Raw genomic sequence first — 19,525 nt, 5'->3', positions numbered from 1 at the left:
TGGCCAACTTAGGTGTCGATCAGAAGCTAACACTTCCGTGTTACATGCGGTAGCATGGTTATCGCCGACAGAAACAAATTACGTCTGATATGATCAATAGAAATGAAAAAAAATTACGTAGCTAGTCTCAAGTTATGAAACGTTTTCTGGAGTTTTTGTCCCTTTGAGGATATATCGTGTGTTTTGGACCTAATCGTTTTACTGGATTATATTCGCTGGAGCCTTACGGACAGAATGGGATCAATACTGCTCGGAAATATTGATGTTTGACTTGCAGGGGGTCTTCAAAGGTAGGGAAAGTCAACTCTTAAAAGTATGTACTTCTCTGTAAAAAAGGCTTTAGTGTCAGTGCTGTGGTTGTTGTGTGTCAAAATGGTTTATATCATCGGTAAGACGAGACTTTGAAGTTTCATTTGATGGGTAGTATGTTGAGATGCATGGCAGATGGGCATGCACACATTACTGTAACGTTTTTAAAACGCTGTTATGTCCCAGGACCGGTACGTGTGCGCGTTAAGGGGAAAGGGTTCTTGGAGGTAACCGATGTAATGTTTCTTTTACTTGCCTGGGTCTCCCCAGGTTTGTGTGGTGGCCATAAACTGCCTTTGCAATGCTCTGGTTTGTTCCCATATAAAGTTTCTTTTGTCAACCTTATATTCTTGTATTGTATAATCTCTATATATAATCTTCATTTGGATCTTGATCTTTGTTTGTCCGTGAATGAATTAGAAGAAGAAGCACTAGATGGCAGTAGAGAGACAGCTAAAACATAGGCATTGCATTAGGCTTATACTACTGAAGACTGTAGTACGCCAGTCACACCTCAAAACACAGACATTCAAACTAAACAAATTGTTGTGCTATAAATTGACTAAAGAGATCTTGATCTTTGTTTGTCCGTGAATGAATTAGAAGAAGAAACACTAGAATTCCACGCATGCATAGACCACCTTCCAGTTTAGTACGTTGTTGTTACTCACGGATGTCAACAATGTACCGGAATAATGAAAGGGGTGGTGGACAGTGTTACGCTGGTTAGCTCCTGAGGCCTGGTTAGAGAATGAAATTGCCGAAGATAAAAGGTACAAGCCAGCATTCGGGTTTTCTTTTGTAATTTTGTTTCCCTTATAAAAAATCATAACATAGTTGGGCGCACATGGCTAGTATATTATATTATTATTATATTCTTATATTCTTTTTCTTTTGTCAACCTTATACACGATAGACACTTGGAATAAGCTACCAAGTAGTGTTGTAGGCAGTAAGACTTTAGGGACTTTCAAAACATGACAATGTTTTTTCGGAAGAAATAAGTGGATAGAACTGGCGAGCTTTGTTGGGCTGAATGGCCTGTTCTAATCTATAATGTCCTAATGTACTATTGTTCTATTTTTATTTTTGGGGCATGGGTTTATATTTTTAAAAGAAAGAGCATTCTTGATGGCTGTTACATTTTTGTAAAAATCAATAACTTAACTTAGTATTTATTTATTTTATTTTATTTTATTCAAACTGCTCTAATAGAGATCTGCAAAAAATATTAAATGACTTATGAGTACTTTGACACTTCAGAATCTTCAGTCCTGCCTGAAGTGGTGCAAAACAGCGAGTGGACTTCTACAAGATGTATAAATATCCCCACCATGGACTGTCTTTCCATCCTGTGATGAGTCTAACTTTGTTCCCAATGCTTTGGAAAACAGGTTTCCATAATCATATAACTGAAGAAGAAAAAGAAGAATCAGAAAATAGTTCAATGCGCAAAACGTTCTTTTCTATTTACAACAACAACATTTATTTATATAGCAAATTTTCATACAAATAATGTAGCTCAAACTGCCAATTCCAATAGAATTTATAAATGCAATTGGAAGCAAATCCTTCAAGTGATAAGTATTGATACTAAAAATGGTGGTTTAAAGCACACTTGAAGAATAACCTTTAAAAAATGAAGAAACATTAAACAAAAAAATTCTGACAGTTCTAAACAAGTGCCAGTGATAAAAATGTGTTAATGTTGGTAGATCTTGTCATGCTGACCAAGCAACAGAATTGGATGAAATTCCATAAACAGTCCAGTGGGTCTCTTTGTCACCATTGCTGTCTTGATATGCTTGTTGGAAGGTCAGCTAAAGATCCTCTGTGATATCAGTGTGTAAAAGTGACATCACACTACATTCAAACTTTATGCACTCTGTTAAGCATAAACTACTCAAGATATGACTGAAACTCTTCACGGATCTTGGCTTTTATGTGCTGTTCTCTCTAAGTCATAGAACCCTGATTGGTTTAACATATCACAATTATGCAAGTAAAAATATTCTAACCCAACATAATATAATATAACATACCATAATGTCCAACCAGCACTAGAGACAGGGTAGGAAACAATGCTGGCCGTGGCATCAGTTTATTGCAGAGCCTATAAAAATAACAACATGTTAAACCAATCCTGCTGGATTTCACTTAATATAATTAATTTATTATTGTTTTTGGTAGACTCCAACAGTGCAAATTAAAACAATTACAGGTTAGACCTGACGATCCAGTGTGAAAATTAGAACATCCCTTCTGAGGGGACTCCAGTATGACTGGTGGCTTCCATCGCTGATGACTTTGGGCTGATTGGCTCTCTTGCAACAAACAGCAGAGAATAAAATGTTGTCTGTGTGGGGTTTTACTGGGATCAAAACCTTTGTGTACTTCTGGTATAAGTTTCTATTTCTGAGTTTTGGCATTTAGGACTGCATAATTAAGTGCTGGATATTTTGGATTGTGAGGCTTGACCACTCCTTCAGTTCTAAGTTATTTTTTGAATTTTTTTGTATTATTAAAGCCCTTAAAATGCTTTTGTTGTTGATTATGGTCTGTTTTGAGAACTAATATTCTCTTTGATGTTTTTGTTTCTATTGATTAAATTATTTATTAATATTTTCACTTGTTCTGTATAAATGATTCTTTAATTATATCCTTAATGAAATAAGACAGACAAATAAAGAGTTGGGGTCCAAAGGGATACCTTGTTTACAGGCCAGAAGGCGCATGACTTGTTCCACTGGGGCAGAAAATCATATTGTTATGTATTATGTTATGTATTTTGTAATATTTTTACTTTTTTTCTTAAGCTTTTGGCCTTCATATATAATTTAATCGCTGAACAGCACCTTGTGATGGCACACGCCCTTAATGCTGCTATTTAAAATAGGTTTGTGTGATTGACTCCCTGTGATGGACTAGTTGCCTGTCTTTGACTGTTTTTTACCTGTTTCCAGTGTTGCAGGTATCTTCTCCAGCTCACCTGAGACCCTCATCTGGTTTAATTGTGCCTGAAAATAAGAATGACATGAGATTAGGTGGGTTTAAGGATGATTTAATAATTAATGGAAAATTATTCCACTGGACTCCATATAGTCAGTGACTGTGTAAGGAACAGAAACTTTGAGTTGCAATAAGGATTAAGTGTGTTCATTTTAAAATGATAACCTTTCATCTGTTTGCTTCATTTTAATTTATTTTCAATGCATTGTTAATTAAATGTAATACAATAAAAAATATGTTATTGGTGTGTCATTGCCTGATTAAATAATTGATAAAACTGTGTTTATTCCTGTCAGTTAAGTTTGGGAAGACAATATAAATGTGAATACTTTGACTCTGAGTGTTGACCAGTGAGTTTAAGTTATAGGTTTATTCATGAAGTTTCAATATAAACAAATGAGCACTTAACAAACACACCTGTTGTTCAATGTTTTATGAGAGGTAGTGAGGAAAAAATTGTGATTTCAAAAGACTTGTTCAAATTGGCAGCTTCGCATCCTCCACGCAGACTCTCAACACAGGCACTCCACAAGGTATTGTGCTGAGCCCCCATTTGTACAACATGCCAGTCATTTTCCAACCTGCTATATCCTAACACAGGGGTCTGCTGGAGCCAATCCCAGCCAACACAGGGTACAAGGCAGGAACAAATCCCGGGCAGGGCGCCAGCCCACCGCAGGGCACACACACACCAATCACACACTAGGGACAATTTATAATTGCCAATGCAGCTAACCTGCATGTCTTTGGACTGCGGGAGGAAACCGGAGCACCTGAAGGAAACCCACACAGACACGGGGAGAACATGCAAACTCCATGCGGGGAGGATGTGGGAAGCGAACCCAGGTCTCCTTACTGCGAGGCAGCAGCGCTACCCACTGCACCATCATGTCTCCCTCTACAACATGTTCACATCTGAATTTGTGGCCAGTCACAGCTCCAACTCTATCATCAAATGCACTGATGACACCAGCATCATCAGCCTGATTACCAACAACAATAATATGGTTTACAGAGAAAAGGTGTCCTGCTGAATCAGTGGTGCCAGGGCAATAATGTCACACTTAATGTTGTCAAAGCTCAGAGACTTGAGGAAACAGGAGACGAACCACACATCTCAGAGGATGCTGGCAACATGGTGAACAGTTTTAAATATCATGAAATTACATAAAGAATGAAATGAGTAAGTAAGGATGAGAAGTGCCTCTACTTCACCAGATATCTGAGGGCAGTAAGCATTTCTCCATTTGTCCTCATTTCAGTTGGACAGTGGAGATTGAATTGTAATACAAAAACGTGACAATAAACTTCACTTGACTTGGCCTGACTTAAGTTGGGTTTCAATGATTAATTTAAATCTCATTATTTCTTATCCTCACTTAATATTATTGCTAACTAACTTTTGAACCACGTCTATTTTTGTTAAATGTTCAGTCAAATATATTAACCCTTTTTACTTTATACAATCAACAGCCAGATTTACAAAAACCTTTCAAATTTTTCTTTTTAGTTTCCTGTAGTAGTCTGACTCAAACCAAAGAGTGTGCAGAGAGTGTAAAGAATCACAAATGCTGCTGTCCTACTTGGTCTGACTTATGGACACTCATATTGTTACATGAGGAGTGCAGGCAGCACAATTGACACCAGGCCACCATCTGAACCTGTGACTGTGCAGCTGATTCCTTATTCAGTTGGTCACACTAAACATAATTAATCCAAAAAGTGGAATCACAAATTTCTCTAAGGTAGGTTTTCTTTGCTCTGCTATGTTTTTTTTTTTTATTATTTTAAATTTTCAGTAAGGTTGCTCCTTTTTGGTTTTGCTGTCAACTCACATTCAATTGTTTCAGTTCATTGGTTTTTGCATTAAGTCTCATCTCAGTGTTTCAGTTTTACATCTGCAGATATGACAGCAGCTCAGTGAGGTTTTTGTACGAGTCTCAATCACTGTGTGAGAGGGTGTCTGTATACTGCTGACAGTAGTAGTGACCAGCGTCTTCAGGTTGCACTCCACTGATAGTCAAACTGAATGAAGTTCCTGACCCGCTGCCACTGAAGCGACTCGGGGTGTCACCGTAGCGAGTGCTTGCACTATAGATCAGGAGTTTAGGAGTTTGTCCAGGTCTCTGCTGGTACCAGGCCATGTAGCTATACACGGTACTCCCAGTAGTACAGCTGAAGGTGACGCTCCCTCCGGCAGACACTGACTTTGGTGCTGATGGTTGATTCACAGAAATCTGACATACTGAATCTACAGAAAAAAGAAAAGAAATCAGAGATATAATGAGGTAAGTCAAGAATGCAAAACCAATAATCATTTGTTTGTAACTGTAAAACTTAGATTTAAAAATTCCAATTCTTTTTCTCCTTCTTTTTTCACTTAATATAAAAGTTGTTTACTCTGAATGAAGACTATGAAGACAGAAAGCAGAACCACTGCAGTCATGGTGGCTGTAGATTCTGAGTGTGCTTCCTTCAGGAAATTATAAATGCAGTCAGAGTGCTGAACTGAGACGGGCGTCACTAAGGGGGGCGTCTTTATGCAAACTGACCAGCACTGCACCTGCAGACAGACGAGAGAGGAAGATGATTGCTGAGCTTTGATGAATGTGCTCACTTGACCAACATATATATTACAAATTGACATTAAGGTTCAGCTCAAAGTCCACAACCTTGTTAGTTGTCAATGAAAATTAAAAACAAACCCTGAATGCTTTTAGTTCTCTTGCTGGCCCAGAGGTGAGTGTGCTGCTTCACAGCTTGAAGGACTCGAGTTCCATTTTCAGGCCGTCTGTGTTAAGTTTTAACTTTCTCCTTGTGTTCTCTTAGTTTTCAAACCAAGCACTGAGGTTTCCACCAACTTCCCAGTTACACTGACTGCCAAGTGTAAATGGGCTGACATCTTGACAGAGGCTCATTACTTCTTTAATGTATTACACAGACAGACAAAGGAATTGGGAAATGGATAGACAGGTAAAGTGCAGCGGATACAAAAGGGCGACAAAAAGCTAATCTCTTTAATGATAAATAATGATTGTACAAATGTTGGTATATTTCACAGCCTGCAGCAGCAGTGGACAAACATACTGTATATAATAAAAAAAATCTCACAACGCTGCTAAGCCAAGTCAGGGAACAACTACAATAAAAGTGTAATAGAGGCCAATTAGAGATCATACTTGGCACAAGGAGACTTAAGTTTGGTGGATCTCATCAGCCTGATGAAACAACACAAATGGGTGAAATACAGCGACTAGTGCAGTGGGCAGTGGCACAGTGGTAGCGCTGCTGCCTCCCATTTAGGAGACCCGGGTTTGCTTCTCGGGTCCTCCCTGTGTGGAGTTTGCATGTTCTCCCTGTGTCTGTGTGGGTTTCCTCCGGGTACTCCTCTTTCCTCCCAAAGACAAGCAGGTTAGGTGCATTGGCAATTCTAAATTGCTTGGTGTGTGCACCCTGCCTGGGGTTTGTTTCCTGCCTTGTGCCCTGGGATTGGCTCCAGCAGACCTCTGTGGCCCTATAGTGGGTTGGATAATGGATGAATAGTGCAATGGAGCTCTTTGTGACTGTCACTGTTAACTCAGATCTGTAGGAGGGTCTTGGGTCCAGTCAAAATTCTGGAACAAGTTTATATGCTTGGCACGAGCTTTAGTCATTTATTCATCATCTACAGACTGTGTGTTTGCTGGTGACTTTTTCTCGCTTGCTGTGTGTGTTATTGACTTTACATGTAAACTGTGAGACACTGAACAGTTTAATGATAGTGTTAAAATGTTTGTTCTGTATGTTTGAATTAGATATTATATATATAGATATTACTCTTATTCTATGTTAATTAATGTTGACTTATGTTTATCTTTTATTGTGTCTTCTATGTTAAATTCATTTTGTAAAGCACTTTGAGCTACATTTTTTTTGTATGAATATGTGCTATATAAATAAATGTTGATTGATTGATTGATTGATTGATATGTAAAATGATCTAGCATCTCCTGAATTACCATTTACTGTAAAGCTAAAAACAATATTTTCCTAAATGTTAAAAATTTTCTAAGCTCAAAAACATCTCAGTTTGCTATACGAGCTACAGTAAAATTTTGTGTTTTTACTATGAACACCAGGAGGGTGGCAAAGTGGCACATATGAAAGTTTTACTTAATACACAATCCTTTACAATGTATTACATGTATATACAGTAATTTTAATGCTAAATTGAGAGCTGCTGCTGACATAGTCACTCCTGAAAAGACTTAAAGTTAAAGATTCTCCAGCACTGTTACACATTGGAAGACCAAAAGAGTGTGTGATCTAAAGAAATCACGCCAGGCAGCTGTGTAAATGAAGAAAAAGTAAATTGATTGTTCACTATGAAATACTGAAGGTAAAATAACAGAATACAACAACATAATCCGTCTTGAGAGGTGGTGTTACTTTTCTAAAATTATAAGTAACAATGCTGGTAATCCAAGATTTTTATTCTCTACTATTGATTATTTGGTAAATACAGGTCACTCAATGGAATGCCTCAAAAAAAAACTTCCTGGAAAATTAATGATATTAGAAATAATATAGTACATCCCCCCAAATTATGATCCTATTAAATCCCGGTATTCCATTTTAAACAAATAAAATTCTTTCACCAGGATCAATTTACCCAATCTATGTAGAATAATTTCTCAAATGAAACCCTCCACCTGCATCCTTGACCCAATACCAACAAGCTTTTTCAAAGAAATATCTGGCATGCTAATTGATAGTGTGCTTGACATTGTAAACTCATCATTAGATACGGATGTCTTCCCAGACTGTCTTAAGACTGCTGTTGTTAAACCCCTGCTTAAGATAAATAATCTTGTCATCTCTGTTTTTGACGATTTTAGACCTATTTCTAACCTGTATTTCTTAAGTAAAATCCTAGAAAAGGCAGTCATTACACAGCTAAATGATCACCTCAATAAACATGCTATTCTTGATAAGGTTTAGTCGGCTTTTAGAAACAGAACCTGCACTCGTTAAAGTAGTAAATGACTTGCGGGTAAATGCAGACAGAGGCCATTTATCTGTTCTCATCCTCTTAGATCTGAGTGCCGCATTTGACGCAATTGATCAGAATATTCTTATGAATCGACTCAGTCAGTGGTGGGTCTCTCTGGCAGTGTCTTAATTTGGTTTGAGTCTTACTTAACAAGTAGAAGAATCTTTGTTAGTTGTGGTAATTATATCTCAAAGACACATGATATTCTATATGGTGTTCCACAAGGCTCTATCCTGGGTCTGCTGCTCTTTTCGATCTCCATGCTTCTGTTAGGTCAGATTATCTCAAGGCATAAAGTGAGTTACGACGGCTATGCTGACGACACAACTGTATTTATCACTAGCACCTGATGACGCCGACTCTCTTGGTTCACTGACCAAATATCTTACTTGACTTTCTGAGTGGATGAGTAGTAATTTTCTCAAACTACATAAGGAGAAAACAGAAATCTTAATAATTGGCAAAAATGGATATAGCGAGGGTATTAGAAATAAACTTGACGCATTAGAATTAAAAGTCAAGTAAAGACTTTAGGGGTTACTATTGACTGTGATCTGAATTTTAAATCACACATTAATCAGGTTACTAGGACAGCATTTTTTCACCTAACAAAGCACAGCAAAAGTTAGATCTCATATAACCTTGCAAAATGCTGAAAATGGGCTCACGCTTTTGTTTTCAGTCAACTAGATTACTGTAATGCACTCCTCTCAGAGCTACCCAAAAAAAACATCAATCGATTGCAACTTGTGCAGAATGCATCTGCCAGAATCCCAACTAGGAAAAGAAAGTTCTAGCACATCTCTCCAGTTATATTGTCATTACAATGGTTACCCATGCCATTCAGAATTGACTTTAAAATACTGCTTATGGTTTACAAAGCCCTAAATAATCTCGCTCCATCCTATATTTTGAAAAGCCTTTCACCTTACACTCCAAATCTGCCATGTTCTCCTATCTCTGTGTGGCCAGTCACAATTCTAACTCCATCATCAAATGCATTCATGACAACACAATCATTGTCCTGATTCCCAACAATGATGAGGTGAAAAGTGTCCTGCTGACTCTCGTGCCAGGTCAGTAATCTCACCCTTAATGTCGGTAAAACTATGGAGCTGTTTAGAGACTTGAGGAAACAGGAGACGAAACAAAGTGACACCTACATCTCAGTGGATGGTGATGAAATGGTGAAAATCTTTAAATATCTTGAAGTGACCACAACACATGAAGTGAAGTAAGCAGAATAATTTGTCTCCTGTCAGTAAGGATGAGCAGTGTCCGTACTTTACCAGATATCTGAGTACAGTTTGAATTTCTCCATCTGTCCTCAGTGACTTCTACAGGTGCACAATGGAGTCTATCCTCACCGGCTGAATTGTAATACAAAAACATGACAATAAACTTCACTTTACTTGACCTAAAATGATGACTTTTTAAGAGTTAGTTCAAATCTCATTATTTCTTATCCTGATCTTAGTATTATTTATAACTACGTTTGCACCCGCATTTCATTTTTGCCGGCGGTGGGTTGGCGCCCTGCCCAGGATTGGTCCCTGCCTTGCGCCCTGTGTTGGCTGGGATTGGCTCCAGCAGACCCACGTGACCCTGTGTTCGGATTCAACGGGTTGGAAAATGGATGGATGGATTTCAGTTTTGTTAAAATGTTCATTCAAATATAATCGTCTTTTAATTTTTATATAACAAATAGCATTTAAAACCAAATAGATTGCCTGTACAAAAATATTTGTACAAAAAAACTACTCGTTTTTGCTTTTTAGCTTCCTGTATTAGTGCCTGAATGTTCCAATGTTAAAAAAAAATGATTTAAACCAAAGAGTATGCAGATTGCAAAGAATCTCAAATTCAGTAGTCCTTCTTGGTCATAATTAATGACATACAAATTTTTATGTGAGGAGTGAAGGGAGCACAAGTGACACCAGTCTGACATTTGGACCTCATTCTTTATTCAGTTGGTCACATTAAATCAAATAAATCTAAAAGGTGGAATCCTGTAGAAAAGATTTTCCCTGCTCTGCTATGTTTTTTTGTTTCCTTTAATTATTTAGTAATGTTGTTCCTAATTGGTTTTCCTGTCACTTCACATTCAGTTGTTTCAGTTCACACGTTTCTGCTTTAAGACTCATTTCAGTGTTTAAGTTTCACACCACCAGACATGACAGCAGCTCAGTGCGGTTTTTGTACGAGTCTCTGTCACTTTGTGAAAGTGTAGCTGCTATACTGCTGACAGTAGTAGTGACCGGCGTCTCCAGGCTGGACTCCACTGATAGTCAAACTGAATGAAGTTCCTGATCCACTGCCAGTGAAGCGACTCGGGGTGTCACCGTAGCGAGAGCTCGCATTATAGATCAGGAGTTTAGGAGTTTGTCCAGGTTTCTGCTGATACCAGTTTATGGCGTTACCCACATTACTGGCAGTAGTACAGCTGAAGGTGACGCTCCCTCCATGAGGAACTGACTTTGGTGCTGATGGTTGATTTACAGAAATCTGACATCTTGAGTCTACAGAAAAAAAAAAAATCAGAGATATGATCAGGCAAGACAGGATTACAAAATTGGTAATAATATGTTTCTAAGTGTAAAATTTATACTTTGAATTTTCAATTCCTTATTTTTACCTCAATAAATGTAGAAAGTCAGTTACCCTGAATGAAGGCTATGAAGACAGAGAGCAGCACCAGTGCAGTCATGGTGGCTGTAGATTTTGTCAGTGCATTTCGTTTAGGAAATTATAAATGCAATCAGAGTGTTGAACTGAGATGGACGTCACTAAGGGGTGTCTTTATGCAAACTGAGCACTGCAGACAGATAAGAGAGGAAGAGCTTTGGTGGGGCTTGAAGAATGTGCTTGGTTGACCGACATATTTATTACAAATTGAAACTGAAGTTCAGGTGTAAAGGCCCCAACTTTATTAGTTTTCACTGAAAATTAAATGCAAACTCTGAAGGTTTAGGCCTCTCAGTGGGTCATGGGTGAGTGTACTGCCTGCCCTTGTCTGTGTGCTTTTACTTTCTTCTTGTTTTCTCATAGATTTCTACCAAGCACTTTGATTTCCTTCTCCTTTCCAGTTACATTAACTCCCAAGTTTAAACTGGCCGATTGGAGGAAAACATACAATACAATACAATATATTACAATACAATTTATTTTTGTATAGCCCAAAATCACACAAGGAGTGCCACAATGGGCTTTAACAGGCCCTGCCTCTTGATAGCCCCCCAGCCTTGACTCTCTAAGAAGAAAAGGAACAACTCCCAAAAAAACCTTGTAGGGAAAATGGAAGAATCCTCAGTAAAGGCAGTTCAAAGAGAGACCCCTTTCCAGGTAGGTTGGGCGTGCAGTGGGTGTCAAAAAGAAGGGGGTCAATACAATACAATACACAGAACAGAACAAATCCTCAATACAGTATAAAAATAAAAATTTTAGAAGTACGTAGCAGAATTTAACAATGGATGACATCACATAATATGATTTCGATTTGTTTATAGTCCTGGAGACCTCATCCATCAAGCTGCCTCCCCCGTTTGGTCCTTCCACAGCTGAAACAGTGCTGGGCCAGGCAATCCGATGAAAGGACCCCTCTTTCCCATGATTCCAGCAATCCTCCATCAGGGATGACCATAAGCAGCTTCACCATAAGCAGGCACAACAACTTGGCAGGTGGGCCATGGCACCAAGTGCCACATTTGAGTACCGAGAAGAGAAACAGAATTGGTGAGGCTTAGTATCAAATTATAACAATCATGTTACTTATATTTTAGTGCTAATGACTAACAACAGAGATGCAGTATGTACAGTTAATCAGCAGCTCTAGTCAGGATATGCTAAACTGAAGTAATGAGTCTTCAGCCGAGATTTAAAAGCTGAGGCCAAAAGGGCTTCTCTTATAGTAGCAGGCAGACCATTGTTGTTTTATTAATCCTTGGAATCATAAGCAGACCGGCATCTTGAGATCTTAATGTGCGCTCAGGTTTGTAAGTCATGATAAGTTCAGACAAGTAAGCCGGACCTTGGCCATTTAATGCTTTATATGTTAAAAGGAGGATTTTGAAATCTGCCCTAAACTTAACCGGGAGCCAGTGTAAGGATTTAAGAACTGGAGTTATGTGTTCGTATTTTCTTGTTCTTGTAATAATTCTTGCAGCGGCATTTTGGATTAACTGGAGGCTGTATAGAGAACAGTTTGAACAGCCAGTGAACACCGCATTGCAGTAGTCAATCCTACTAGAGATTAATGCATGAATTAATTTCTCAGAATCCTGTTTATTTAGAAAGCGCCTTAATTTCCTAACATTTTTAAGATGGAAGAAACATGATTTGGACAACTTTGTAATATGTGCTTTAAATGACATGCTAGAGTCAAAGATAACTCCTAGATTGTGGGCTGATTCAGTAAAATTAATGGTGATTCCAACTGAGTTAAACAATGACAGAATATTGCTGTGATCAGCGTCATTCCTTCCACTAATAAAAATCTCTGTTTTATTTGTGTTTAAAAATAAGTAGTTCTCATCCATCCATTCCTTTAATTCACTAACACAACTAATTAAGGACAACATTGGAGAAACTTCATTTGATTTAAATGAAAGGTATAACTGGGTGTCATCTGCATACGAGTGAAAATTAACATTATGTTTCCTAATGAGAGATCCCAGTGGAAGCATGTAAAGCGAAAACAGTAAAGGTCCCAGTACTGAGCCCTGCGGGACACCATATTGAACTTATGTATATAATGATGGAGTACGGTCAGCACATTTCTGTACATATTGGAATCGATTTGATAAATAAAAACTAAACCAAGCGAGCACGGGGCCTGTAAGCCCAACATCGTTTTCTAGCCTGTGCAGTAAAATAGAATGGTCAATGGTGTCAAATGCTGCACTTAAGTCTAAGAACATAATTACAGTGGAGTTTCCTTCATCAGAGGGTATCAGAATGTCGTTTACAACCCACATTAGTGCCGTTTCTGTACTATGACCAGTGCGGAAACCAGACTGGAATTTCTCATATAAATTGTAATGCTTAAGGTGTGACTGAAGCTGATTGGCGACTACTTTTTCTAGTATTTTAGAGAGAAAAATCAATCTGACTAACATCAATTAGTGATCAGTGACTAACATCCTGCTCAGGACTGGTTTCTGCTTTGTCCCCATTGCTTTTGGAAGCAGATTCCAGTTCTTTAAAATCAGGTAACAGACAGAGGAATTTAAAAAGTGTATGGATAGACAAAATGTAGGGGATAAACAATACACATGGGCAAGAAGAAGCTAATCTCTTAAGTGATAATTAATGTTTATAGAAATGCTGTGAGCAAAGTGAGAGATCAACTAAAAGTGTAAAATAAAACCAGCCAGAAATCTGAGTTGTCGCGAGAAGAGTTCATTTTGGTGGATCTCATCACCCTGATGGAGCAACAGAGACAGGTGACTTGTTGTGAACAGTCAAGTGAAGTTTTTTGTCATCATTATTGTTTGCACAGACCTGTAGCAGGGTCTCAAACCCATTCAAACGTCCAGAACATTTTAATATTCTTGGTCTGAGGTTTTATTATTTATTCATAATCCACAATCTTTTTGTCACTGACTGTGTATGTTATTGGCTCTCTACATAAACACAAACACTTTAATATTAGTCTCAAAATCTTTGTTTATTGTGTGTGAATTCGGCAATTCAAGTGATCTTTCACCTCATATGAATTACACATACTGTAATGGTGAGAAACAATTTACTGTTAAATTCAGCTTTTCTATTGTCAAATATATCTGTGTGCTATGCGAACAAATTACTAAGGAACAATTTCCAAAACAGACTTTGACCATCCCACAGTAATAAGTAAAAATCTGTACAAATGTCAAAGCTTCTCTACTGTACTCTTTCATTGAAGAAAGTGTAATCGAAATCACATGCAGTATTTACACTTTTTCTGAGTAGAAATTCCCTTTTTAACACAAGGAAAGACACTGTGCCTGTATTTATATTGGTAACTCTGTCATTTCCTGCTCCTTTCCTTTTCAAATATACCTGACAAATAAATTAACAAATAAATGACTTCCTGAGATGGGCTGGTGCCCTGCTCAGGGTTTGTTTCCTGCCTTGTGCCCTGTGTTGGCTGGGTTTGGCTCCAGCAGACCCCCGTTGCCCTGTAGTTAGGATATAGCAGGTTGGATAATGGATGGATGGATAGATAAATGACTGCTTAAACTAGTATCTTATGTTTATATATAGTAGCTTACCTCCACATTGTTCATTTTCTGTTCATTGTTCCTCTTTGGTCTTCTCTGTTTCTTTTAGTTTCATACCTGCAGACATGAAAACAACTCATTGAGGTTTTTGTCACTGTGTGATAGGATAGCTGCTATACTGCATACAATAGTAGTGACCGGCGTCTTCAGGCTGGACTCCACTCATAGTTAAACTGAATGAAGTTCCTTTCCCGCTGCCACTGAAGTTACTTGGGATGTCACCATAGCAAGAGCTTGCGCCAGTGATCAGGAGTTTAGGACGTTCTCCAGGTCTCTGCTGGTACCAGTACATGGAGCTATCCACATTACTCCCAGTGGTACAGCTGAAGGTGACGCTCCCTCCAGGGGGAACTGACTTTGGTGCTGATGGTTGAGTCACAGAAATCTGACATCTTAAGTCTGTATAAATTACGTGAAAAACAGAGATGAAATAAAACTGATAATCATAAATACAAACTAGAACTTTTCATGAGGGGTTTAACTCCTTGTATCCTTATTCAAATAATGTAGAAATTCTCTTTCCCTGAAAACAAAATATGAGGAAACAAAGAAGGACCAGTGGAGTTATTGTGGCTGTGGCTGCCACAGCGTCTCGGTCAAGAAATTTTAAAGTCTGTAAGAGTGCCGTAACGAGACGGACATCAAGAAGGGACGTCTCTATGCAAACTGAACAGCGAACTGCACCTGAAGACAAACACAAACAAAAATACTAATTGTAGAAAAAACTTAAAGTGACTTCCAGTAAGATACGGGACCTAAACTTGTCTTGTGCTGGCCTCTCACTCAACATCAGCTTGGGATGTTCATGGCTCTGTTAGTTTTTAGTGAAAATGAGCACCTGATACAGGGTGCTATTAGATGGAATAGTGGTTAGCTTATTGACTCAAAGCTGCAGAAACTCAAGTTCCTTCTTTTGTCTACTCTTTGTTTAGGTGGAGTTGTTGTGTTTCCATGTATCCTCAGCTGTTTACCTCCACAATGTAAAGATCTTTTTGTCAGATTAATTGGAAACATTGTAAACATGGCATCTGATCTAGGATGGTTTTGATTTTGCACTCAGTGCTTTGCAACACAGAACGTGTCTCTGTGCAATTAATAACCAGAATAAAAGTAAAAAAAAATGATAAGTGGACAAAGTGCTCTTCAAATTTACAAACAAAAGATCTGAAAATAGTAAGAGAAAGCAAATCTTCAAAATCATAAAATAGAATTACAAATGGTAATTATTAATACAGGGTGAAATAATGATGGCGGATTCCTTTAAAAACTGTGATAGACACCAGAACCAGATCAGAGTGCCACTGACCATTTAGAGAGTTCAGGTTATTGGATGGTAAATGTTTCTCACAGCTTGACCTTCAGGGGACTGTATTTGTTTCTTTCTTGTCAAGTTTTCATTACCTTTAAACTGTGCTCGTCCAATATAGTAGCAGGTCTTGCAACAAAAGAATCTTCAGGGTGCCTACCTGACCATCCCTATTTACTTTAAGTATCATTGCAAAAATAAATGCATGATGGCGTAAAAGGCAAAACAAAAATAATTGTCACGTAAATTGAGGGGTAGCCATTAATCAGTCTCTGTAGTCTGGTTCAGCAAATTCGTGGAGCTCTTAGCTCCATTCTACTCTTGCAGAAGTGACCAGAAGTTACCTAAGGACTGAAGGGGCGGAGTGAGTTGCCCTCACTGGGCAGTTCCTCTGGACTTTGGAGGAAGAAATGGACAAGACAGTTAGTGGCAGTGCCCTCTTTCAGCCCAGAGTGGTATTGCATACATGGGAAGAGCTTGGAGGTTGATGATCCTCCAACACACACGGTGACAAACTTGAGAAATTTCATAACAAAATGGCAGGCAGCATCGCCATTTATATTAAATAGAAGGAGCCAAAAATACCAAATCAGTTTGTACAAAAGAGCAAACAATTTGAGTGGACTTCTGAAATTGAATTCAAGTCATCTCATTTTTGTACAGCGCTCTAGACAACTTCACAGTTATTTATAAATAAATACTTTGCAGATTACTAATTACTTAATGAGTACACATAACGGCACAACTTGCTTAAACAGGCATAAAAACAAACTACTTTCAAATATTAACCTAAATAGAACCTTACAACATCTGTGAATTAATTAAATGTTGTACTTTATTATAAAGGGAAGACCAGCCAATGTGATTCTCATCAGTGTGCTGTTTTGGAAACTGAGAATGTGAGATAAGAAAATTACATTTACATCAGCTATTAACTTCTGTTTCCTCAGATTATATAACTCTGGAACAAATGAAAGGGAAATTCATCTGATGAGAACACACCTGCCAAATGTCTGCCCTCAGTAAGATGGACAGTCGTTCAGTTTTAAATTACCAAACATTATTGGAATCATTTGGCCTTAAATTAATTGCAAGGTTATGATGAAAAAAGATATGATTCTGATGTTTTCTGGTTGTCTTCGTAAAAACTGAACATTAATGAAGCAGACCCCAGGTTTATTATCACAGGGGTAACATTGAATTCGACAAGAGATTATGGGTGTGCTGCCTGCCCCTTTGTATTTCCTGACATTGAGTTGAGTGATGACTAATCTTTTTAAGTTTATAAGGGCCAGATTTTGTCTCATTGGATGAAATTTGAACTCTGACCTATGTTTTGTCTCATGTTGTGTAGAAAAAAAAATAAATTTGATGGTACAAGCAAAAGACTTGTAGACCTATCTTTCGGACCTGTCTATGTTTCTTGCCTATGTATTGCATCATTTCTATTGATGTTTTTGTTATTTTATATAATTTTAGTTCAACATTAATAAATTATTATAAAGTTAAACAGGTTATTTTACTGCTATCATTGCAAATTAATGCTGCAATGGTATAGCATGACAATCTGAATATTCACACAGGAAAAGCTGCGGGAACCAGATTGGAGTCAGTCTCTGAGTGCCTAAGGCCTGTGCTGACCAACTTTGTGGTGTCTTTTGCTACCTGCTCAGTCTGCCTAAAAGGCTTCCAATCATTTCAAATTAAATTTTATTTGTCACGTATAATTTATACAAATTATTCCTACAGTACAAGATATACAGAAATGTTTAAGAAAGTGCCGCTGCAGTAGAAAATATTTAATATTATGCCAGTTTAAAGAAGGCAGACACTTCTCCACCTAATGACTACAGAACAGTAGGCACACATCATGAAGACTTACGAGAAGCTGGTCCCGGACTATATGATTCCTCTTGTGATAGACCACCTGGACCTACTGCAGTTTGCCTATCAGACAGCGACTGGAGTGGAGGATGCAATTGTCTACCTGCTCCACAAAGCTCATTATCACCTGGACAAATCTGGAAGCACTGTGAGTATTATGTTTTTTGGTTTCTCTAGTGCCTTAAATACCATCCAGCCATCACTCTTAAGAGGTAAGTTCGGGGATATGCGGGTGCAAGTGACTATGGTGTCCTTGATAATGGAGTAAGTGTCAGTCAGACTGCAGTCTGTGAGACTTAAGGACTGTGTTTCTGATATGGATGTGAGCAACAGTGCAGTTCCAAAAGGAACAGTCCTGTTTCCTTTTTTTCCTCACTCTGTACACCTCTATAAATATAATACCAGGTCATGTCATTTGCTAAAATTCTCTGATGATTCTTCACTTATGTGGTGTATTGCTAAGGGGGATGAGACAGAGTATAGGAGTCAGGAGGAGAAGTTTGTTTCTTGGGTGCAGAAAGAATTGTTTGTAACCTAGCATCAGCAAAACCAAAGAACTGGTTATGGAATTTCACAGAAACCAAAGAAGGACTACACCTGGTCACTATTCAGCAAGTGGATGAAGAGGTGGTGCACTCCTACAACTACTTGAGAGTCCACATCAATGACAGCATAGAGTGATCTCAGAGGACAAAGTCAGGCCAGAGCAGACTCTTCTTTCATAGGAGGTGGTATTCCTTTAATGTGAGTAGTGACATCCTTCACATCTTCTGCAACACTGTGGTCTGCTGAGCCAGTATCATCAATTCAAGTGAGACGCACCAAATTAACAACCTGCTTACGGGCACGTTCAGTGATGGGACACACTTTTGACCACCTGGAGTTAGTAGCGGAGGAGCGAATAAAGATAAAAATGAGTGCCATTTTCAACAATGCTGCACATCCTCTCTCCAACACACTAACACTGAGGACTTTCAGTCAACAAAATATTTAGCAGAAGAGTGTCGGGAATCACTACTGGGGTTCCATTATACCAACAGCAATGTCTTTATAATGCCTCACTGTGTCTGGGACTGTTTTGTAATCTTTGGCAAAGCCAGAGGTTCTCTTTTGATTTGTAATTCTTGTGTGTTTTTGAGAGGGCTGTTGTAGTTATATTTTTTTATAAGAATTTATTTGTATTTCTTTGAAAAGATCTATCTATCTATTGTGATATGTGGCTGGCAGTGTATCTGGCCAATACCCCCACGCCGCTAGGTGGAGTCTTCCAATATGGAGGTGCCCCGAATTCCTGCAGGGCATCATGGATGTTGGAGTTTTCCTTCACAGCCCTGCTGGATACCATGTGGGCCGCCAAGGGACGCTGCAGGGACCCACAAGGATTTATATTTTCAATATAGCTGAGAAGTACTCCCTCGTCATGAGGACGGAAGAAATAAAGGGCTGAAGAAAAGAAGTCTGACCCGTGCTAGAAGTGAGGGACTGAGGGACAGAGGCACATCCGGGTCAAGGACTTTAAAAGGACTGTGGGAGATCCCAGCAGAGAGCCGAGTTGGGAGGAAGGTTGACTGAGCTGCTGGGAGATGTGGAGGATTGATTATTGTTATTATTGTATTATTATTATTATTGAAGTATAGTGGAGGTGGAGGTGCTTTGTGCACTTTATTGTACAAATAAATCAATGTATTTATTGGACTTTTACCTGGTGTCTGACGCATTGTCTGA

The 19,525-nt window shown here is 38.4% G+C and overlaps 1 gene segment (V, D, J or C); it reads right to left on the bottom strand.

Annotated features, from left to right (window-relative positions):
* Window positions 1-5,258: 5,258 nt before the first annotated feature.
* The window catches only part of LOC120528815, a 34,950-nt gene continuing 20,683 nt past the window's right edge, over window positions 5,259-19,525 (bottom strand). The window contains 1 exon segment of the V gene segment in view: window positions 5,259-5,569. Within this exon segment, the coding sequence occupies window positions 5,259-5,569 (311 nt within the window).

This window comes from Polypterus senegalus, chromosome 4 (assembly GCF_016835505.1).
Source record: "Polypterus senegalus isolate Bchr_013 chromosome 4, ASM1683550v1, whole genome shotgun sequence".
Taxonomy (NCBI): Eukaryota; Metazoa; Chordata; class Cladistia; order Polypteriformes; family Polypteridae; genus Polypterus; species Polypterus senegalus.
Note: the sequence above shows the minus strand (reverse complement) of the source record. Positions and strands in the feature narration are given on the sequence as shown.